A 17,531-nucleotide genomic window follows, 5' to 3' on the forward strand; every position below is an offset into this window, starting at 1 on the left:
ACGTATATAGGAAGGTGTGTATGAGGGGATTTCAGAAGGGAAGAAACTCAGAAGTTATAAAAAAGCAATAATAATTTTAAGAACAAGGATTTTGACAAGTGACATACATAATTATAAGAATATCAATGTCGAAAAGGAATGAGAAACGGAACTAAGTTGGGCTTCTAAGGCCGGCAACGCAATTGTGAGTTTTCTGGCAATGTGAGTGTCCATGGGCGGCGGTATCACTTGACATCGGGTAAGCCTCCTGCCCGTTTGCCTCCTATTACATTTAAAAAAGAGGTAGCTAACAGAGATCAATCAAATGTATGTCAAAGATGTGGAATAAAGGCTTATAATTATTATACATTTAAAAAAACAGAATTTCTAAACCACTTCTAGAAAATTCCTGGCCTAATTAAAAAGGATTATTGAGGTTAGAGCGAAAGAACAAAGGAGATTAAGAAGATGGTATCTCAACCTAACAGAGATCGAAACGACCAGACTGCTGGACTTGGCATCTAGAGATAATAGGAAAGGAGTGTCTCGGAGTGTCAAGAGGCAGGCCCAGATCCGCAGGAAAGACCCTGAAGCACGAGAGGGACTTGCGCGAGCTCTTGAGCGACTTGCTAAGATGCAGCCAAATATCGTTGTATTTTTGGGTAATATCCCCACTGGAGTATGAAAGTGTACACAGAGATTTACTATTAGTTCAGTTAAAACGGTGCAATAACACTTGTATGTCTCTCTTCTCAGTTGTCTCTAATCTTGCTGAAGGTTGTATTCGAACCTGCTGCTCTGCTACTCACATCTGGTTATGATTTCTTGTTCACATGAATGGAAGGTTATGCTGATATTTACCATTTTCATGTAGAAACATCGTCGCCTGGTGCAATTCCGCGGCATCTCTGAACATTTTGAGGTTCTTCTGTTGCATGTACTGCGTAACCTGAAATTTTACGACTAAAATGAGTACAGTAAAGAATTGTTTCTAAGATACTATAGTCTCGTCATCATCAGCACAGCCCCTTATGGGCCTTAGCCTGTGCAAGTATCTTTCGCCATCCTGCTTCTTTCGACCAAATTTGAACATCTTGTCTCATCATTAAATAACCAGTGAGATTTTTTTACTACCGCTTCGTACGTGTACGTCGACTGCCTTTTTGGATTTACTAAATGCAGTATCTATAAAAAAATTCGATGGTTGTCTATTTCAGTAATATCGCAGCCAACTAGTTTAATAGGCCATTGAATTAACAGCCTAGCCTTTTAGTTTAAATAGCAGCCTCATAGATATTCAGCCGTAGCGATTGTTACATATAATAAACTGGCTAATGCTTAAGCCATTCGTACGACAGACTGACCCTGAGGCCGAAATAAAAAAAGATGAATCATCTGGCATAAAACATATTTCTTTAAAAATTAAATTGCGTAAGTCAGTCATAGCTAAATCCACATTAAAGTTGTAGTTTCTTGACGCCAATTGTTAATTTGGAGAGCTTCGTGTTGAACTAACTTTAAATTAACAGTCAACAGGCTAGGCAAATAATGAAACGTCATCGATCCAAGTCATTTGCCTAGCTGTTTAATAAACAGGCTGAATATCTTTGAGGCCGCTAGTTAAACGGCGTTATTTATTATACCAAATAATTCTAACAGGGGATCTTACCAAACGTCGATACTGTTCATGTCTTAGGACCGGCTCCTTGAGTTCACCAGCTAAGGAACTGACACATTCTTCTAAAGCCAAATATGTAGCTGGCACACGCTGTTCCAACATCGGTTCTTTGCTACCTATAATTTAACCAACAACCTTAACCTGTCGTTTACGAAAGGACAGCTTTTGATAGTTCCTTAACATATTGTGAAGAATACAAAAATTCTAATAGTTAAAATAAATAGTTTAGTTACAAATAATCTGCTAATGTTTTCCATACGAAAAATCATTCTTTATTTTATATTGCGGTAGCTATTTATACATATTATTCGTGCTAAAAACTTTATTAGTCAACAGATAAACAATTAGTTGACAAAATATATTAAATGCTTTATTTACCAAGGTCATGAAGGGATATCTAAAGTTAAAGGAATTAAATATACAATATATATAATATAGTATCAATATATACTTGAACTTGAAACTTCTTTATGACCTTATTATTCGAGAAATGATCTACTATATGCAACTTTACAGAAATTGGTTAAATAAAGTTAAATTAGATAAAGTTTAACAAAAGGCTTTTATTATCAGAGACATGAATACAAATAATACAATTATTTAATTTTACCTTATTACTACCAAGATTATAACAGAATTTCATTAATTGTAATAGAATTATTACTATCATTGTTATCGTTATTATATTTTTGTTATTAATGGCTTCGAATCAACCCTGATAGGGACATGAGAAAGATGGAGCGTAACCCAAAAATGTGGCTGTAAAATTTTTTCCAACGCCAATACAGAAGTTTCACTTCAAAAATATAAACAATTTTAAAACAAATGGTAATTTTCACTAGTAAAATACTAGAAACAGAACTAATTTAAGCGTACGACCAACCAAAATTAGAATATCACTAAATAAATTCAGAACTCTCGTTAAACGTAAATTAATCAATAAATATTTTTATAAATTTGACGAATATTTAATTGAACCTAATCCTTTGTATCAAACAATTTGTATGACTCAAAACTTATAAATAAAGAGTGGCCGAGAGTCGCTGGTCCGCTCTAAGCCCTTGACTTGCGATCTGGTAGTAAACGTAAGTTTAGAATCAATTTAACATCTTTTCTGTTGACGTTCATAAGTACTTGTTTACCTATATGAATAGTTATTAAAAAAACTGATAAATGAAACAAACGCCCACAGGTTGCTCCACGCCCCATTAAGGCAAGACACCTATCTGAGATTATAAATATCCTCCATTCGGAGACAATGTTTAACAAGAATCTGAATCCTTTTAGACATTACTTTGAAAAAAAAATTCGTTTTAAGTTCGTGAGCCCTCAGGCATTGACAGTGTCCATGGGCAGTATCACTTAACATCAGACGTGCCCCATGATCTTTTCTATAAAAGAAAAACTTACCCGGTGGTTTGACGCTGAACGCAACGGAATATATAATGTCCGCCAAAAGTTTTATATTGTGCCGGGTACTGCAGGATACCTGCAAAATTGTGATTTCTTGGTGACCTTCGTCATTTATTGTTTAAAGAGTATGAGTTAGTTGGAGAACTGAAAAACAAAACAGTGGCCCCACCTCTGGGTATAGGCTACAGGTTTTATCGTATGTCTCGTGTCCATTACTTGTCTAATAGGCAAGCAGGTGATCGGCCTTCAGCGTACACACGCCATCGATGATTTGCCTTTAGTTCCTCACGGTGTTTGACGTACGAGCGTGTTCAATACGCATGGATGCCAAACCTACGACCTCAAGTATCCACGCTGAAGCCACAAGGTGAAGAGGCTATATCCAAATAGTTTATTGGGCTAAAGTATATATCAAACATGTCTCATGAAAATTTTCAAATTTTAGAATCAGGTTTTTGTATGTCTTCTAGGTGTCTTACTTCGATAGTATCCAGAACCCGAGGAAGCCCTAATTTATCAGCATCAGGTGCACCCATCACACTGCCTCTTATTAAACGCTGGAGGGCTAAAGGGCTCTCGCTCTCTGGTAGGTTGCTCTGAAAATATTGAATAAACATCGGTATTTATACGTTTCTGTACTTTTTGGTTTTCTTCTTGTTATGTCATTGTTGTGTTTCCGTATAGTAAATGAATACTTAAAAAAACAACAGTTTAATATATAATACATATATTTAATTGTATACTAGCTGCAACCGCGAACTTCGTTTTTCCTTAATGAGATTTTACTTAGCCTACCTTTTAGGTACCAAGAATATTCAGTTCCCGGAATGAAAACTTTTTAGGTTTTTGTATAATAATTCTAAACAAGGTCAAAGTCAAAAATCATTTATTCATATAGGTAACACAATGTACACTTATGAACGTCAGTAAGAAATATTCATTAAATGCTCCTAATTTATAATCAAGGGTAGAACGGAAGAGAAGAACTGGCAATCAACCTCAGAGTTCAAGTCGTAAGTTTTAATATTAACAAGTAAATAGGGTTTGATGGAAGAGGGGTGAAAATTAAGGGTTGTCTATATTTGTGTGTTGAATCAAAAAAAAACAAAAAAAAATGGGGGGGGGGTGAAAAAAAGGATGTCCTATTCGCAGACTTAACCGATATGCACACAAAATTTCACGAAAATCGTTTAAGCCATTTCGGAGGAGTTTATTACAAACACCGTGACACGAGAACTATATATATTTGATGTAATTATTTCATTGAATAGTAGAGTTATTTTTAAGTTTGTTCGTTTATCGACTTGACGTTTGACCTTCCACATTTCCTTGGACGACAAGGCGTTCTATGGGACCACCACGCCGATATGTGTCCGAAGAATGATAAATGCCTGATTCTACTAACAGACTCTGCTTAATAACCAAGTTCTTGAAGTATAGAGAATTTAGTACAACGCTCAATCTCATTTCTTTTGCTTGCCTTACCAAATCTCGCAAGGTAGGTTTCAGCCGCTAAATGAGGAATATAAGTATCTTCACGAGACTGATGGCTGGCTCTTGTTATATTCCTGTTTCTCCATATTTTTCGCATCTTTTCTCATTTTTGCCTTTTTGTATACTTTGTATATAACGTAAATGGAATGGTTATCAGATCAGATTAAAGTGAGAATAGTGGAGACATTACATACTTACATTAACAACTTGGTCATAGTGTGTGCCGACCATAATGACGGGTGATCCTGGCGCTCGCGCTTGTATTGACCTGTTACAGGAAATAAATTAAGTTGAAGATAGGAAAATATAAGAACATACTGGATTAGTGTGGATGAGCAAACGACAAGAATTTGTGGACAGTGAAAATTGCGTTTACCAACGACAAACAGTTGTATGATGTACGTAACATACACAATATTTACACAAATATGCAAATAATAATGTCCAAGAATGTAGAATGACAATCAATTAGAACATTAAATTAAAATTAAATACTAAGATAAAAATAAATAAGTGACGCTACAAACTTTTTAGGTCTTGGCCTCAAATTTTGGTATCTGTTTCATGATCATTTGTCAACCTAATAGACGAGGTGATCAGTCTCCTGTGCCTGACATACGCGCCTCTTTTAGGGTCTAAGGCAAGCCGGTTTCCTCACGATGTTTTTGTTCGTCACCGTTCAAGGGAATGTAAAATGCACACAGAAACATAGTCTATTGGTACATAGGGCAGGAGATAGAAATATTGAAATAAATAATTCACACACACTCCTGTGTTGGACTAGTTGTTTCGTTTTATATTTTTGAACTCTGAAGACGTTACAACGCTCGCGCCCGCTCTAATCAGCGTATACATACGTATACCGTAACGTCTACATCGAACTAGCATACAAAAACGTAGGGATCGGTATCGCTGTCGCTATTGGATAATATTTATTTATTTATTAAAGTTTACCACATCATACACAGTACTATATCTACAGTATATGTTACAAATTCTTTTGAGTAAAATATTTGACAATTTAGGTAAACATAAATGTTACAAAAAAGTGAGAAGATTTCCACTTCGGTCTAAGTAACACGTGGTTGGCTATGCTAACACCAAAAATTAAAAAAGTTTATACTTTAGCCTCAATAACACGTGGTAATCATGATATTGAATTGTAGCTTATATGACACGTTTGTCGGTTTACCATAGCAGTGCCATCTATTGATTACTTACTCAATCCAGTCGAAAAGTATCTTTTGGAGTTAACAGATAATTGTGATTATCAATTACTTATAAACAAATAATTTGCAATAAAATAAAATTGCGACTATAATTGAAGATCTAAGCTATCCTATCTCTTAAGCTGGACCAGACTGTTCACGGTGTGCCAATTTAATTTAAAATCGGTTAAGTAGTTTAGGAGTCCATCGCGGACAACCATTGTGACAGGAGATTTATATATATGAAATATTAAAAGTCACCTCAGCCATTGTAGTGCACTGGCCAAGCCCTTTTTGCCATCTGGAACCTTCCACACGACGAGATACAGGGAGCGACGTGAAAGGAAATACTGGTGTGTTGAATAGTACCTGAAAGTGTTTAATAAAACATTTAGGTGCACATATAAAATATGGTTAAAAAACATGTCATTCCACACATATAGTTCAGAATGAAACGTTTAAGATAGTGTACGCAAACTAAACTTCTTCGAGAAAACATGAATCTTTCATCTCTTTCTATCAAATTGTGTTTAGGCTATGATGAAAAGAGACATAAGTACTTTACTTCAAACGGTGAGATTGGACTTTTTTATACATAACAGATCACCCTGGACACCTGCAATACCAAGAGGTATCTAAGTCCCGGCCTTTAAGGCTACACTTAACCGTTACGGACGTAGTCATTTTTTATAGACCTGGGGGGCAAAGGGGCAGGAAGATCATCTGATCTTAAATAATACCGCCCATGGACACTTTCGATGCTACTCTATCTTTACAGTACCTAAAATGGTACATATAGACTTAGTATTGCTAATGACTTTAGATTTCATTTTGACAGTAAATTTAAAAACAAAACAATAAATTCATACTCATGTTGTCCCCCAAAATCCCATGTGCTGAACGTGACGGGGCCTCTAGCTGCTCGTTGGGGTTCAAAGACCCACCAACCTATATCCACGCCCACAGTTGACATACCACGAGCGCTGCGGTTGCCCATACGCTTTGCCCAATGCTACAAAAAATCATAACTATACAGGTTGAAACTTATCGAACTAAAAATTTCAATTTCAGTTGGATCACCTTAAAGTAATAAGTTTTTAACGTGAACACCATTTTTTTATATATTTCAATATTATTTGTGAGTTTGTTTTTGTAAAGCCGTGTTGGCCTAGTGACTTCAGCGCGCGATTCTCATCCCTGAGGTCATAGGTTCGATCCCCGGCTGTGCACCAATCGATTTTCTTTCTATGTGCGCATTTAACATTAGCTCGAATGGTGAAGGAAAACATCGTAAGGAAACAGGATTGCCTTAGACCCAAAAAGTGGACGGCGTGCGTCAGGCACAGAAGGCTGATCACCAACTTGCCTATTAGTTTAACAAATGATCATGAAATAGACACAGAAATCTGAGGCCAAGACCTAAAAGGTTGTAGCGCCATTGATTTTTTTTTCAATATCATTTGTTCAGAGTATTTGAACATTGCCCAACTGCTGACACGGCTCGCGTGGTTGTTCTAAATTTTAAGTCAACTGGCTGGCAAGCTGTACAAGCATATAGGTTCACGGATTTGGCAACATACATTAAAACAAATACAGGAATGTGTCTAATTTATTTATATATAGTATCGTTGAGGTAGTAAAAAGATAGAGCTGTGTTAGCCTAGTAAGCAACCCCGAAGACCCATAGGCTTCGGAAAAAAAGTGAAGAACTTTTCTTTTGATATATTCTAGACAGATTTCACAATAAATTATATATTGAAAATCTCGACAGATTTTTTTTCATTTCATTTGGAAAATAATTTTATTTTTCATATATCCCTTTTTTAGTTTAGTTTGCGTTTTTGTCTTAATAACTATATATGATATATATAGTTATAAGTATGTATTTTTGCACTTTTTGCCTAAACTATTTAATTTAATTTTAATTCTCACTGTGGATGCCTGGTAGAGATCGAAAGCGATAAGGCCGCACTTATCCTCCAATAATAAATACATAAAAATAATTTGTGGCTACTCCTTTGTTGCCCCGAGACCTCCAGTGCCCTAAATCCCTGAGTCAAGCTGAGGCTTCTTGCCTATTAGAAAATAATTGTCACTAAACAGATAACAGAGAGAAAAGCGTTCACGTAAAGCATTAATCTAATAGACTCACATCAGTTGGTTTTCTTCGATGTTGTATGGCTGACTCTTGCCGAAGACATTCTAATAAACTCGTCTTTCCAATACCCTGAAAAGGAAAAGCAGTTTCACCATTTTCCGAAGACAACTTACAACTTATTAGTCTTAGAATAACTGCAGGTGGTTATATTTACATAGGTAACATTTCTGGGGCACAAGCCAAATCCCAAATCATGCAAATAAAGGAGACGAGAATATTTGGTATTAAACTATATATTTTCCAGTATGCTAAACCAGCGACAGAGGTCTCACACGGCTGGATACTTCATTTTTCCAAAATTTTGGAAATAAATGTAGCGCCGCTGTATTATACGACAATGGTCTATCGGAGAGTGATCCTGTATGATCAGACGTTTGAGAACTGTCAGCTGTTAAAATCGCCAAAGGTAATTACTTACGTATGTCACGTATTTGGCAAAAACAAATTTTTGGTTGAAAAAAGAATTTTTTTTTGAACAACCTATGTTTTTAACAATGAAAGGTCGACAAAAATTGTATTTGACATTAAGAAAACACTTTGTATTTGACATTAAGAAAACACTTTGTATTTGACACTAAGAAAACACTTTGTATTTGACATTAAGAAAACACTTTGTATTTGACATTAAGAAAACACTTTGTATTTAACATTAAGAAAACACTTTGTATTTAACACTAAGAATAACAACATAATTATAAGTTTTTAATAATAACCGTTTCCGTTAATCCGTTTAAAAAGTGTTTTCTTAATGTGTAAAAGCTATGTTAACAAAAGACAATACTAATTATACGTTTTTAATAATAATACATAGCTTCAATCCGTTTTAAAAGTCTTTTCTTAATGTGTAAAAGCTATGTTAACAAAAGACAATACTAATTATACGTTTTTAATAATAATACATAGCTTCAATCCGTTTTAAAAGTCTTTTCTTAATGTGTAAAAGCTATGTTAACAAAAGACAATACTAATTATACGTTTTTAATAATAATACATAGCTTCAATCCGTTTTAAAAGTCTTTTCTTAATGTGTAAAAGCTATGTTAACAAAAGACAATACTATGTATATGACATGTTTGTTATTTGATGTAGTATATACTAAACAACCTGAATATCTTTACAAAAAGCTCCTTTGGATAGGTAATGGCAACAAGTATAAAGTGAGGAGTTGTGCTCAGAAGATTGCCATTCCCCAGCATCACCAGAGTTTTAGATATAGCGCGACAAAATGTTGGAATAATATCCCTGCTCAGTTGAAAAATCTTCAACTAAAATTAAATTTTCGTCGCAATTATAAAAAACATCTACTTACTTAACAAAAATCTCACGTAATATAGTTTTTAATCCGCCCGAAAATATTCTTATTCTTAACAATTATTCTTATTTAAATTTTTTAAATGTTTTCTTCTTCTTCATTGCTTACACTGCTAAGTTTTACTATTATTAGATCCTAATTCTATTTTGCGACTGAGGCGCAAACTAGCTGCCGTGGTCTCTGGCAGAAAGACCAGCACTGTGGAACAACTCTGCTCCTCAACATAATGCTGAGCTAGGGCCAATTACAACCACAGCACATACGCAATACACAATTAACATTTTTCTATATCTATCTAAAATATTGTTATATCTCTATTATTATTGTTATTTTATGTGTTTCTGTGTGTGTGTTTTGTTAGTAATAAATGTTATGTGTATGTCTGAAATGTTTTTATGAATTGAATTATTATCATTATTTTGTACTTCTTCTGCGCTCTCGCTTGCACGCTTGGCTCAGACGGAACATGAAAATGAATCTTTAATTAATCAATGTCCGACATTAGAAATGAAGTGTCCTATTGGTATATATAACTTCATACAAAATAACTTAACACAAGCATATAAAAAATCTGAATGTACAGTTAAACTTAAATCTAACTCTCTTCGAAATAGTAACCATTGGATTAATAATAGAATTATTAAAGGATGTCAGTACAGAGATAAACTTTTTACTCAATATATAAAAGATCCAAACAACTTAATACTCAAACAAAAATATAATAAAACCAGAAATTATGTCAATAAATTAATAAATAAAACTAAAAATAAAACAATTAGAATCAATATAGAAGCTAATAAAAATAATCTAAAAAATCTATGGGACATATTAAACCAACTAACAGGAAAAATTAAAACATCCATGGACGTAGCTATACAAAACGCATTTGCAAACCAAAATATTACATGTAAAGATATTGCAAATAATTTTGCAACTTCCTTCCACAATAGTATTAGTAATATAGCAACCAACTGTGTAAATCCACTGTTAGATAAAAGCTCCTACCAGCATACAGAAAATACTAGTATGAGATTTCAGTCAGCAGACCCTAAATCAGTTGCAAAGATAATTAAATCATTAAACGACAGAAAGTCTCCAGGTGCAGATAAAATACGAGCTATGGATATTAAAACATTATGTAATAAAATCAACGTAGTCATAGCTAACCTTATTAATACGAGCATTTATACTGGAAAATATCCTAACTTACTAAAAACAGGCATAGTTCGACCAATATACAAAAATGGTAGCAAAAAAATCTATAATAATTATCGTCCAATAACTATATTGCCAACAATTAACAAAATAATAGAAAAATACATATGTGGACAAATTCAAAATTATTATAAAAAACACAATATTCTTTCTAACAAACAATATGGATTCCAACCAAATAAAAATACCACACAATTGCTATCCGCATTCACAGACCACATTTATAAACATTTAAATAAAAAAGATCATGTTCTAGTAGTGTTTATTGACTACAGTAAGGCATTCGACACATTAAAGCACAGCGTAATCCTGCAGAACTTAAATGACTGCGGAGTACGAGGAAACCTACTCAAGTGGTGTGAAAACTATCTGCAAGACAGAACTTATCGTGTTAAAGTGTGCAACGAAGAAAGTTTTCCAATATCTATTACAGAAGGTACGGCTCAGGGCTCAGTCATTGGGCCTTTACACTACCTTACCTATGTTAACACATTACCTAACATAATAAAGTATTGTCAGATATTCCAATTTGCAGATGATACATGCCTAGTAGCTGCAGGGCCTAACATCCAAGAAGCAGAAACAAAGCTACAATCTGATTTCGATACATTGGCTAAATGGTCCCACGACGTAGGACTTGTACTAAATCCTAACAAAACAAAGTTCATGCATATCCGATCCAGTCACAATCTAAATTCACGTACACCCATCTTAATCTTACACAACCACACATGTGCACATTCTTATAACTCGTACCCCAATAGCTGCAACTGCAACGCTTTAGAATTAGTTAATAACCATAAGTACCTGGGGCTTACAATAGATGACCGAATGTCCTGGAAAATGCACATTAATTCTGTCTGTGATAGGCTAAGAGCGATACTTGCCAAATTCACTTTAATAAAAAATAAAATACCACTTAAAACTCTGCTACTATTATACAAAGCACTAGCCGAATCCATTATAACATATGGACTTACAAGCTATGGGAGAACATGCAAAACTTATCTAAATCAAATATTTGCAATACAAATACGTATTTTAAAAACAATTGCTCCCTTAAAATTAAAATCACAATATAAAGCGGACTACAGAAAGCTATTTGCATTTTTCAAAATTATACCTATACACGAGAAAGTACAACTAGGATTATTAAATGAAAACTACTTTACAGAAAATTATCTCAAAACAATTAAAACTCACTATCACTACTCAACACGTAGAAAATTAAAAAACGAATTTCTATTACCCAAATACAATAATTTATATGGGAAAAAAACATTAGATTACATTATTCCAAATTTAATAAACTCGATACCAGCTACACTTCTTACGAATATAACAAGAAACAATATTAAATTTAAATTTAAAAAATACTACATTAGTCAAACAATTATAAATTATGCATAACATAAATTATGCCATATACGTCATTAAAATATATTCGAATATAGGAACTCATCCTGTATGTGAATGAGAATTCTCGACAAGAACAGGTTTCTTGCATCGGCTATCTTTGGCGCGTCAGTGTTTAGATTTGTTTATGACGTTTTACGTGCAATTTTAAATCGTTTGAATGGTTTGATTGTTATAAATTTACAGTTTATATGTCACTGGCCTTAGTATATATATATGTGTGTTAATGATTTAATTATGTTCGACGTCCTGGTGGATAGAAAAACTGTGCACAGTTTGTGTTTCCACCACATCAACTACCTTTATATTAAGAACACTTATACAACAATAAATAAATAAATAAATAAATAAATGTAAAGAATTTTTTGTTTGATTTCAATAAACACACCTGTACTCCAACGATCATGAGCTTCATCCGTGCGTAGGGCTTCGCTTCATGCAGCACCGATCTCAAGAAGCCTACAACGTCGACACTGCGGCTCCGCCCCCCGCGCACGACGGAACGTAGGGGCTCCGAAAGACAGCAACCTACTGTATTCAGGTTCCACAGGCGCGATAGAAGTCCCATTTGTGGTGGCAGGTCTGTTATGTCTGCGGAGAGAAAATTGGCATAACAAGTGATACTGGGAGCTTGGCCGTAGTCTTCGAAAAGAAACACTTAAGAGATTATTAGAATTAGAAAGATGGATATTACACTCTCCGAACACAAAAGTTCTTTGTCCTAAAGTTTATTTTAGGATCTTTTGGTATTTGTGTACAAAAATACATTTTTTAGTATAAAGTTTGCTTTTGTGATATTTATAGTATACTAGCTGACCCGGAAAACGTTTTGACATGTATATTATTTATCACTTTTTTAGTTCAATAATAATAATTATCTACTATAATATACTATAGTATAGGGTTGATCGAAGAGGGATGACAATTAAGGGTTGTATGTATTTTTATATCATAAAAAAATAAAATTTGGACACCCCTTATCACTTAGGGATTTGAAAGACTCACTGAATATGCATAAAAAACTTCATAAGCATCGGTCAAGCCGTTTCGGACGACTACGGGAACGAGAATTTTATATATATAGAGATAATAATTAATAATGCTGAATGTTTTATTTTTATAACATTCACAAGTACAGCGCGATCTAAGTGGTACCTTTACCTAAGTACATTCACATAAAGCCGCTACATGGCGCTTAAATGACAAACTAAATCTTATGCGATAATAAGTTTCACTTCAATAATTCTATTACAATTAATGAAATCCTGTAATAATCTTAGTAGTAATAAGATAAAATGAAATAATTGTATTATTTGTATTCATGTCTATGATAATAAAAGCCTTTTGTTAAACTTTATCTAATTTAACATTATTTAACCAATTTCTGTAAAGTTGCATATAGAAGATAATTTTTCGGAAAATAAGGTCATGAAGAAGTTTCACTTCTTACGTGTGTACACTATTACACGCACACATTTTTTTACTATCATTGTTATCGTTATTATATATTTTTGTTATTAATGGCTTCGAATCTCTTCGAATCAAACGTGGTAGGGACAAGAAAAAGATGGCGCGTAACGGGAAAACGTGACGCGTAACCTAAAAATGTGACGGTAAATTTATTTCCAACGCCGATAACGTTTCACTTCAAAAATAAATAAAATTAATCTATACAAATTTGTTTTGGTCTTTGTCTCCAACGTTACATTTATAGCAGAACCAACCTTTATTCCCGCTCAAGTTAAGCACAGCCAGGTTGCTAAGCAAGTAGATGGCCGGTGGGACGGACTTCAGAAGATTACAGGACACATCCAACATCGAGAGGAGTGGGAAGAGAAGTCGTCGTTTGAGGTGACATTCTCCTTCTGACTGTGAAAGAAACCTTCTATTTATAGCATATTATAGAAGTTTTATAAAAATCCTGGTCTGCTAGATTACCACATATAGTTATCAAAAATCTGTCATGTTGCTGTAGTGGATAACCATGACTGGGAAGAAGTTTTTTTAAGTGGGGCACTCGCGTCGATACAAATAATATCCATATGTCGCATCCGTTCAATTAACAGTGTAGCCTATTAACTAAACAGCGCAGTTTAACTAGCGGCCTCAAAGATATTCAGCTAGTTGATCAAACAGCCAGGCAAATGACTTGGTTTCATTACTTGCCTAGCCAGTTCAATGTTAATGAAATTTAGTTCAACTTTCTTCTACTCTCAAACTCGAAACGAAATTCAAATTGACAATTGGCGTCAACAAACTACAACTTAACTGTGAATTTAGCTGTGACTGACTCAAGCAATTTAATTTTTAAAGAGATATCTTTTATGCCAGATGATTCATCTTTTTTTATTTCGGCCTCATGGTCAGTCTATCGTACGAATGGCTTAAGCATTAGCCAGTTTATTATATGTAACAAACGCTACGGCTGAATATCTTTGAGGCTGCTAATTAAACTAAAAGGCTAGGCTGTTAAATCAATGGCCTATTAAGCTGTTGGCTGCGATATTACTGAAATAGACAACCATCGAAAAAATTAATAGATACTGCATTTAGTTAATCCAAAAAGGCAGTCGACGTATATATATATATATTAAGATAAGTAATTAAGATATATATATATATATATATATATATATATATATATATATCTTAATTACTCCCATTACAAAGTATTGATATGTTATAGAATGGACTATTACTTGAGTTATAAATTAAGAGTTATTAATTAATTAAATAAAGATTGTCATTAACTATCTTGACTACACACATTCACTGACTATCCCGTAAATTATACTGTACATTCATAGCATACAACTTAGCTTCGCTATTCGATTCCCGGCAAAAACAGGAAATAAATATGCATCTAGTTTCGGATTAGAGTCAAATTAAATAAAAATAAAAAATCGGTTGAAGTAGACTGCTTTTTCAAAAGAAAATTTTAATTTTATTCGTTCGATAGATATTTTGTATTGATATAGAAAAGTAGGTAAACGGAAATCACAATTGAATTGACCAAGTTACATTTATTTGTACGCATAAAAAGTATTAGTATTTTATTTAGGCCGATTGTGCCTCTTTGTCGCTCGTTCCGCTCTCGCTCGCACTTCAAGCCTTAAATGGAACGCCGCAGAGCGAGGTGACGCCGCATGAGTCATGTTTTTTCCATGGTTCCGTCGAATTATAAGACGTTGCCCAACAAAAACATTACTCTCAATAACATTTACCTCATTCATAACATTTATTACTTTTATTTATTACTTACCCATTCATCATCGTTATCATCATTCCGATGATCAGCCCGAGTCGCGAGACCATCATCATCAGTGGTGAGTTGAATTCTGGTTAACATATTGTTTGCTAGTATCTGAAAATGGTTACATAGTTAGTTAAACGCCTCGCATTCGTTGATACAGTTGCTATAAATTAGTCATAATCACCGTAAGGAACTAGAAAATTAACTGCTGTCGCGTGCGCACTTACTAAAGGCCGCACCGTACCGCATTTTCTTTACCATTATTAATAATTTTATGGTCCTTCGAGCCGGATATTATTTCGATATATAGACTTACCAAGGTCCTTAAAGCTTCGAGTCTTAGATGACGCCGAGCAGGACAAGCAGCGCTAAGCAACTGGGACCTAACAGAGCCCCCTGAACGAGGCCTTATGCGGCCAACGCCGCCATTTGGGCAATAGCACGCCAATGGAGATCCGTCGCTGCCGAAACTTTCCATCTGGAACATGAGGAAGAAGGTGTGTAAAATCTTAATAAAGGAGGCTGCATATTTTTACGTTAAAAAATAAAATGGGCATAAGATTTGTACGTATGTACGCGCGTATGCCCGTATGCTACACTCTTTATTGCTAACAAAGTTTTGAAATTCATATATATTTAGAATCGCAATTTTTTGTGAATTGTGCTATGATAATGGCTATTACTTCTACCCCATCTTGTATTACGAGCGGGGGGGGGGTACAAAAAAACGTTATAACGCGTTACAAGAGAGGGGGGGGGGGGGATCAACAATCTTAAAAGCTTGCGTAAAGTAATACTTGAACGCTTTTTAAGACAAGATGGCGTCGCCACCTGACCTTGTGGTGCGCCACGTTTGTACATAAATATCCCCTTTCTTAACGTGTCAATTGTCATTCTTAAATAACACAAATACACATATGTATGTTTGTACAAAAATCTCTGCAAAAGTGTCTGCCTCATTAAACTCCAAGACAGTATTAGGATTAGACGAAGATATTATTTGCAAGCCTCGTCACCGTCGATGCGACTAATTTGCGACTGTTTTGTGTCACGTGACGTATAAACCAATATTAATTAATGTCAATTATTTTTATTTATATATTATTTTATCTAAAATGCTTTTTAAAACCAGGTTTTATATAGATTTCTCTCATCAATACTTTATTTTTCCTACATTCAAATACGATTAAATATCAAAATTACCTGTGGTAAACTCGGCCAGCAGGAAATCTCATTGTGACTTAAGTCCAGTTGGCGAAGATTTGTAGGATATGACGTCACATATGACATGGATCTGAAAATATTTGAAGATAGAGATAGCTCGTAAATGTATACTTCTGAACTTAAAAACATCATTCTTCAGCCATTCAACCAATCCTTAGGGCAGAGCTCACAAGTACGTTGCGGGCCCTCTAAAGATTGGTACGCTCTCTTCTCGAAGGACCACAAGTTTCAAGAGCGTAAGCCGTAAGAACAGTGAGGTTTAGGAAAAGTGGGGTCTAGTTTCGATTCCCGGGGGAGGAAATTAGGTAAATAGGGAAATATACCTTAATCCATTATAGGCCATATTAAGTCTGGTCAAAGCTGGAGCTCTGCATGCTAACGGTGGTGGCACGCACGAGAACTGGTTGTGAGAGAGATTGAGAGACGCCAGGCAACTGGCTCCGGGACCCACTGGGGCTCTAACTGGAGACGGAGCCCTTGCCCCACGCCAGGCGTGCGCACGACGCGCTTCGGACCAGCTGAAAATATTTTAGATTTTTGAGGAAACCGTTTTTGTTTTAAGTCGTTAACGTCCAATTAAAAAAATGTACATAAACATTTACAACTATTTTATTAAGAGGAATAACACGAACTGCTAATTTAACAACCGTCTCGTATTGAGTAAATTTAGTGTGTACGTAAAATCAAATAGTTCTCGGTATAGAATGGTAAAAAACTTTACTCCATAATATATTAGGTCCTTACACCAATTGCAAACCATGACGGAAAAGCTAGCGGCTAAACAACCTAGGCTGGTCAATCGCTCCACGCCACTGCTAGACCACACACTACACAACAGACGGCTACCAAATTAGAAGAGCTTCAGTTGGAATGTCTAAGACATCCTCCGTACTCCCCTGACCTTGCTCCAACAGATTACCATTTTTTTCTAAATTTGGACAACTTCTTGCAAGGGAAAAAAATTAAGTCTGATGGGGCAGTCCAAATCGCCTTCACAGATTTTATTGATTCCCGTCCGACTGTTTTTTTTTAGTAAAGGGATCAATGAACTACCTATGAGATGGCAAAAGTGCATAGAAAACAATGGTTCATACTTTGATTAATTAAATATATTATATTTAAAAATATTCGACTTTTTGTTCCTCCCATACAAAACGCCAATTTCATATGTAAGGACCTAA

General features: G+C 34.7%; 1 protein-coding gene across 5 annotated transcripts in view; it reads right to left on the reverse strand.

Moving 5' to 3' along the window:
• LOC123717966 (leucine-rich repeat serine/threonine-protein kinase 1) overlaps positions 1–17,531 on the reverse strand; it is a 72,218-nt gene that overhangs the window by 20,025 nt on the left and 34,662 nt on the right. For all 5 annotated transcript variants that reach the window (XM_045674256.1, XM_045674255.1, XM_045674258.1 and 2 more), the window contains 14 exons: positions 16,674–16,868; positions 16,330–16,420; positions 15,443–15,604; positions 15,136–15,237; positions 13,598–13,742; positions 12,262–12,464; positions 7,925–7,999; positions 6,642–6,784; positions 6,034–6,141; positions 4,763–4,832; positions 3,550–3,666; positions 3,068–3,146; positions 1,649–1,773; positions 841–928 (listed from right to left, as the gene is read on the reverse strand). In XM_045674256.1, the coding sequence (XP_045530212.1) occupies positions 841–928; positions 1,649–1,773; positions 3,068–3,146; positions 3,550–3,666; positions 4,763–4,832; positions 6,034–6,141; positions 6,642–6,784; positions 7,925–7,999; positions 12,262–12,464; positions 13,598–13,742; positions 15,136–15,237; positions 15,443–15,604; positions 16,330–16,420; positions 16,674–16,868 (1,703 nt within the window). The remainder of the gene's footprint in view (positions 1–840; positions 929–1,648; positions 1,774–3,067; positions 3,147–3,549; positions 3,667–4,762; positions 4,833–6,033; positions 6,142–6,641; positions 6,785–7,924; positions 8,000–12,261; positions 12,465–13,597; positions 13,743–15,135; positions 15,238–15,442; positions 15,605–16,329; positions 16,421–16,673; positions 16,869–17,531) is intronic.

The sequence above is a fragment of the Pieris brassicae genome, chromosome 14 (assembly GCF_905147105.1).
Source record: "Pieris brassicae chromosome 14, ilPieBrab1.1, whole genome shotgun sequence".
NCBI lineage: Eukaryota > Metazoa > Arthropoda > Insecta > Lepidoptera > Pieridae > Pieris > Pieris brassicae.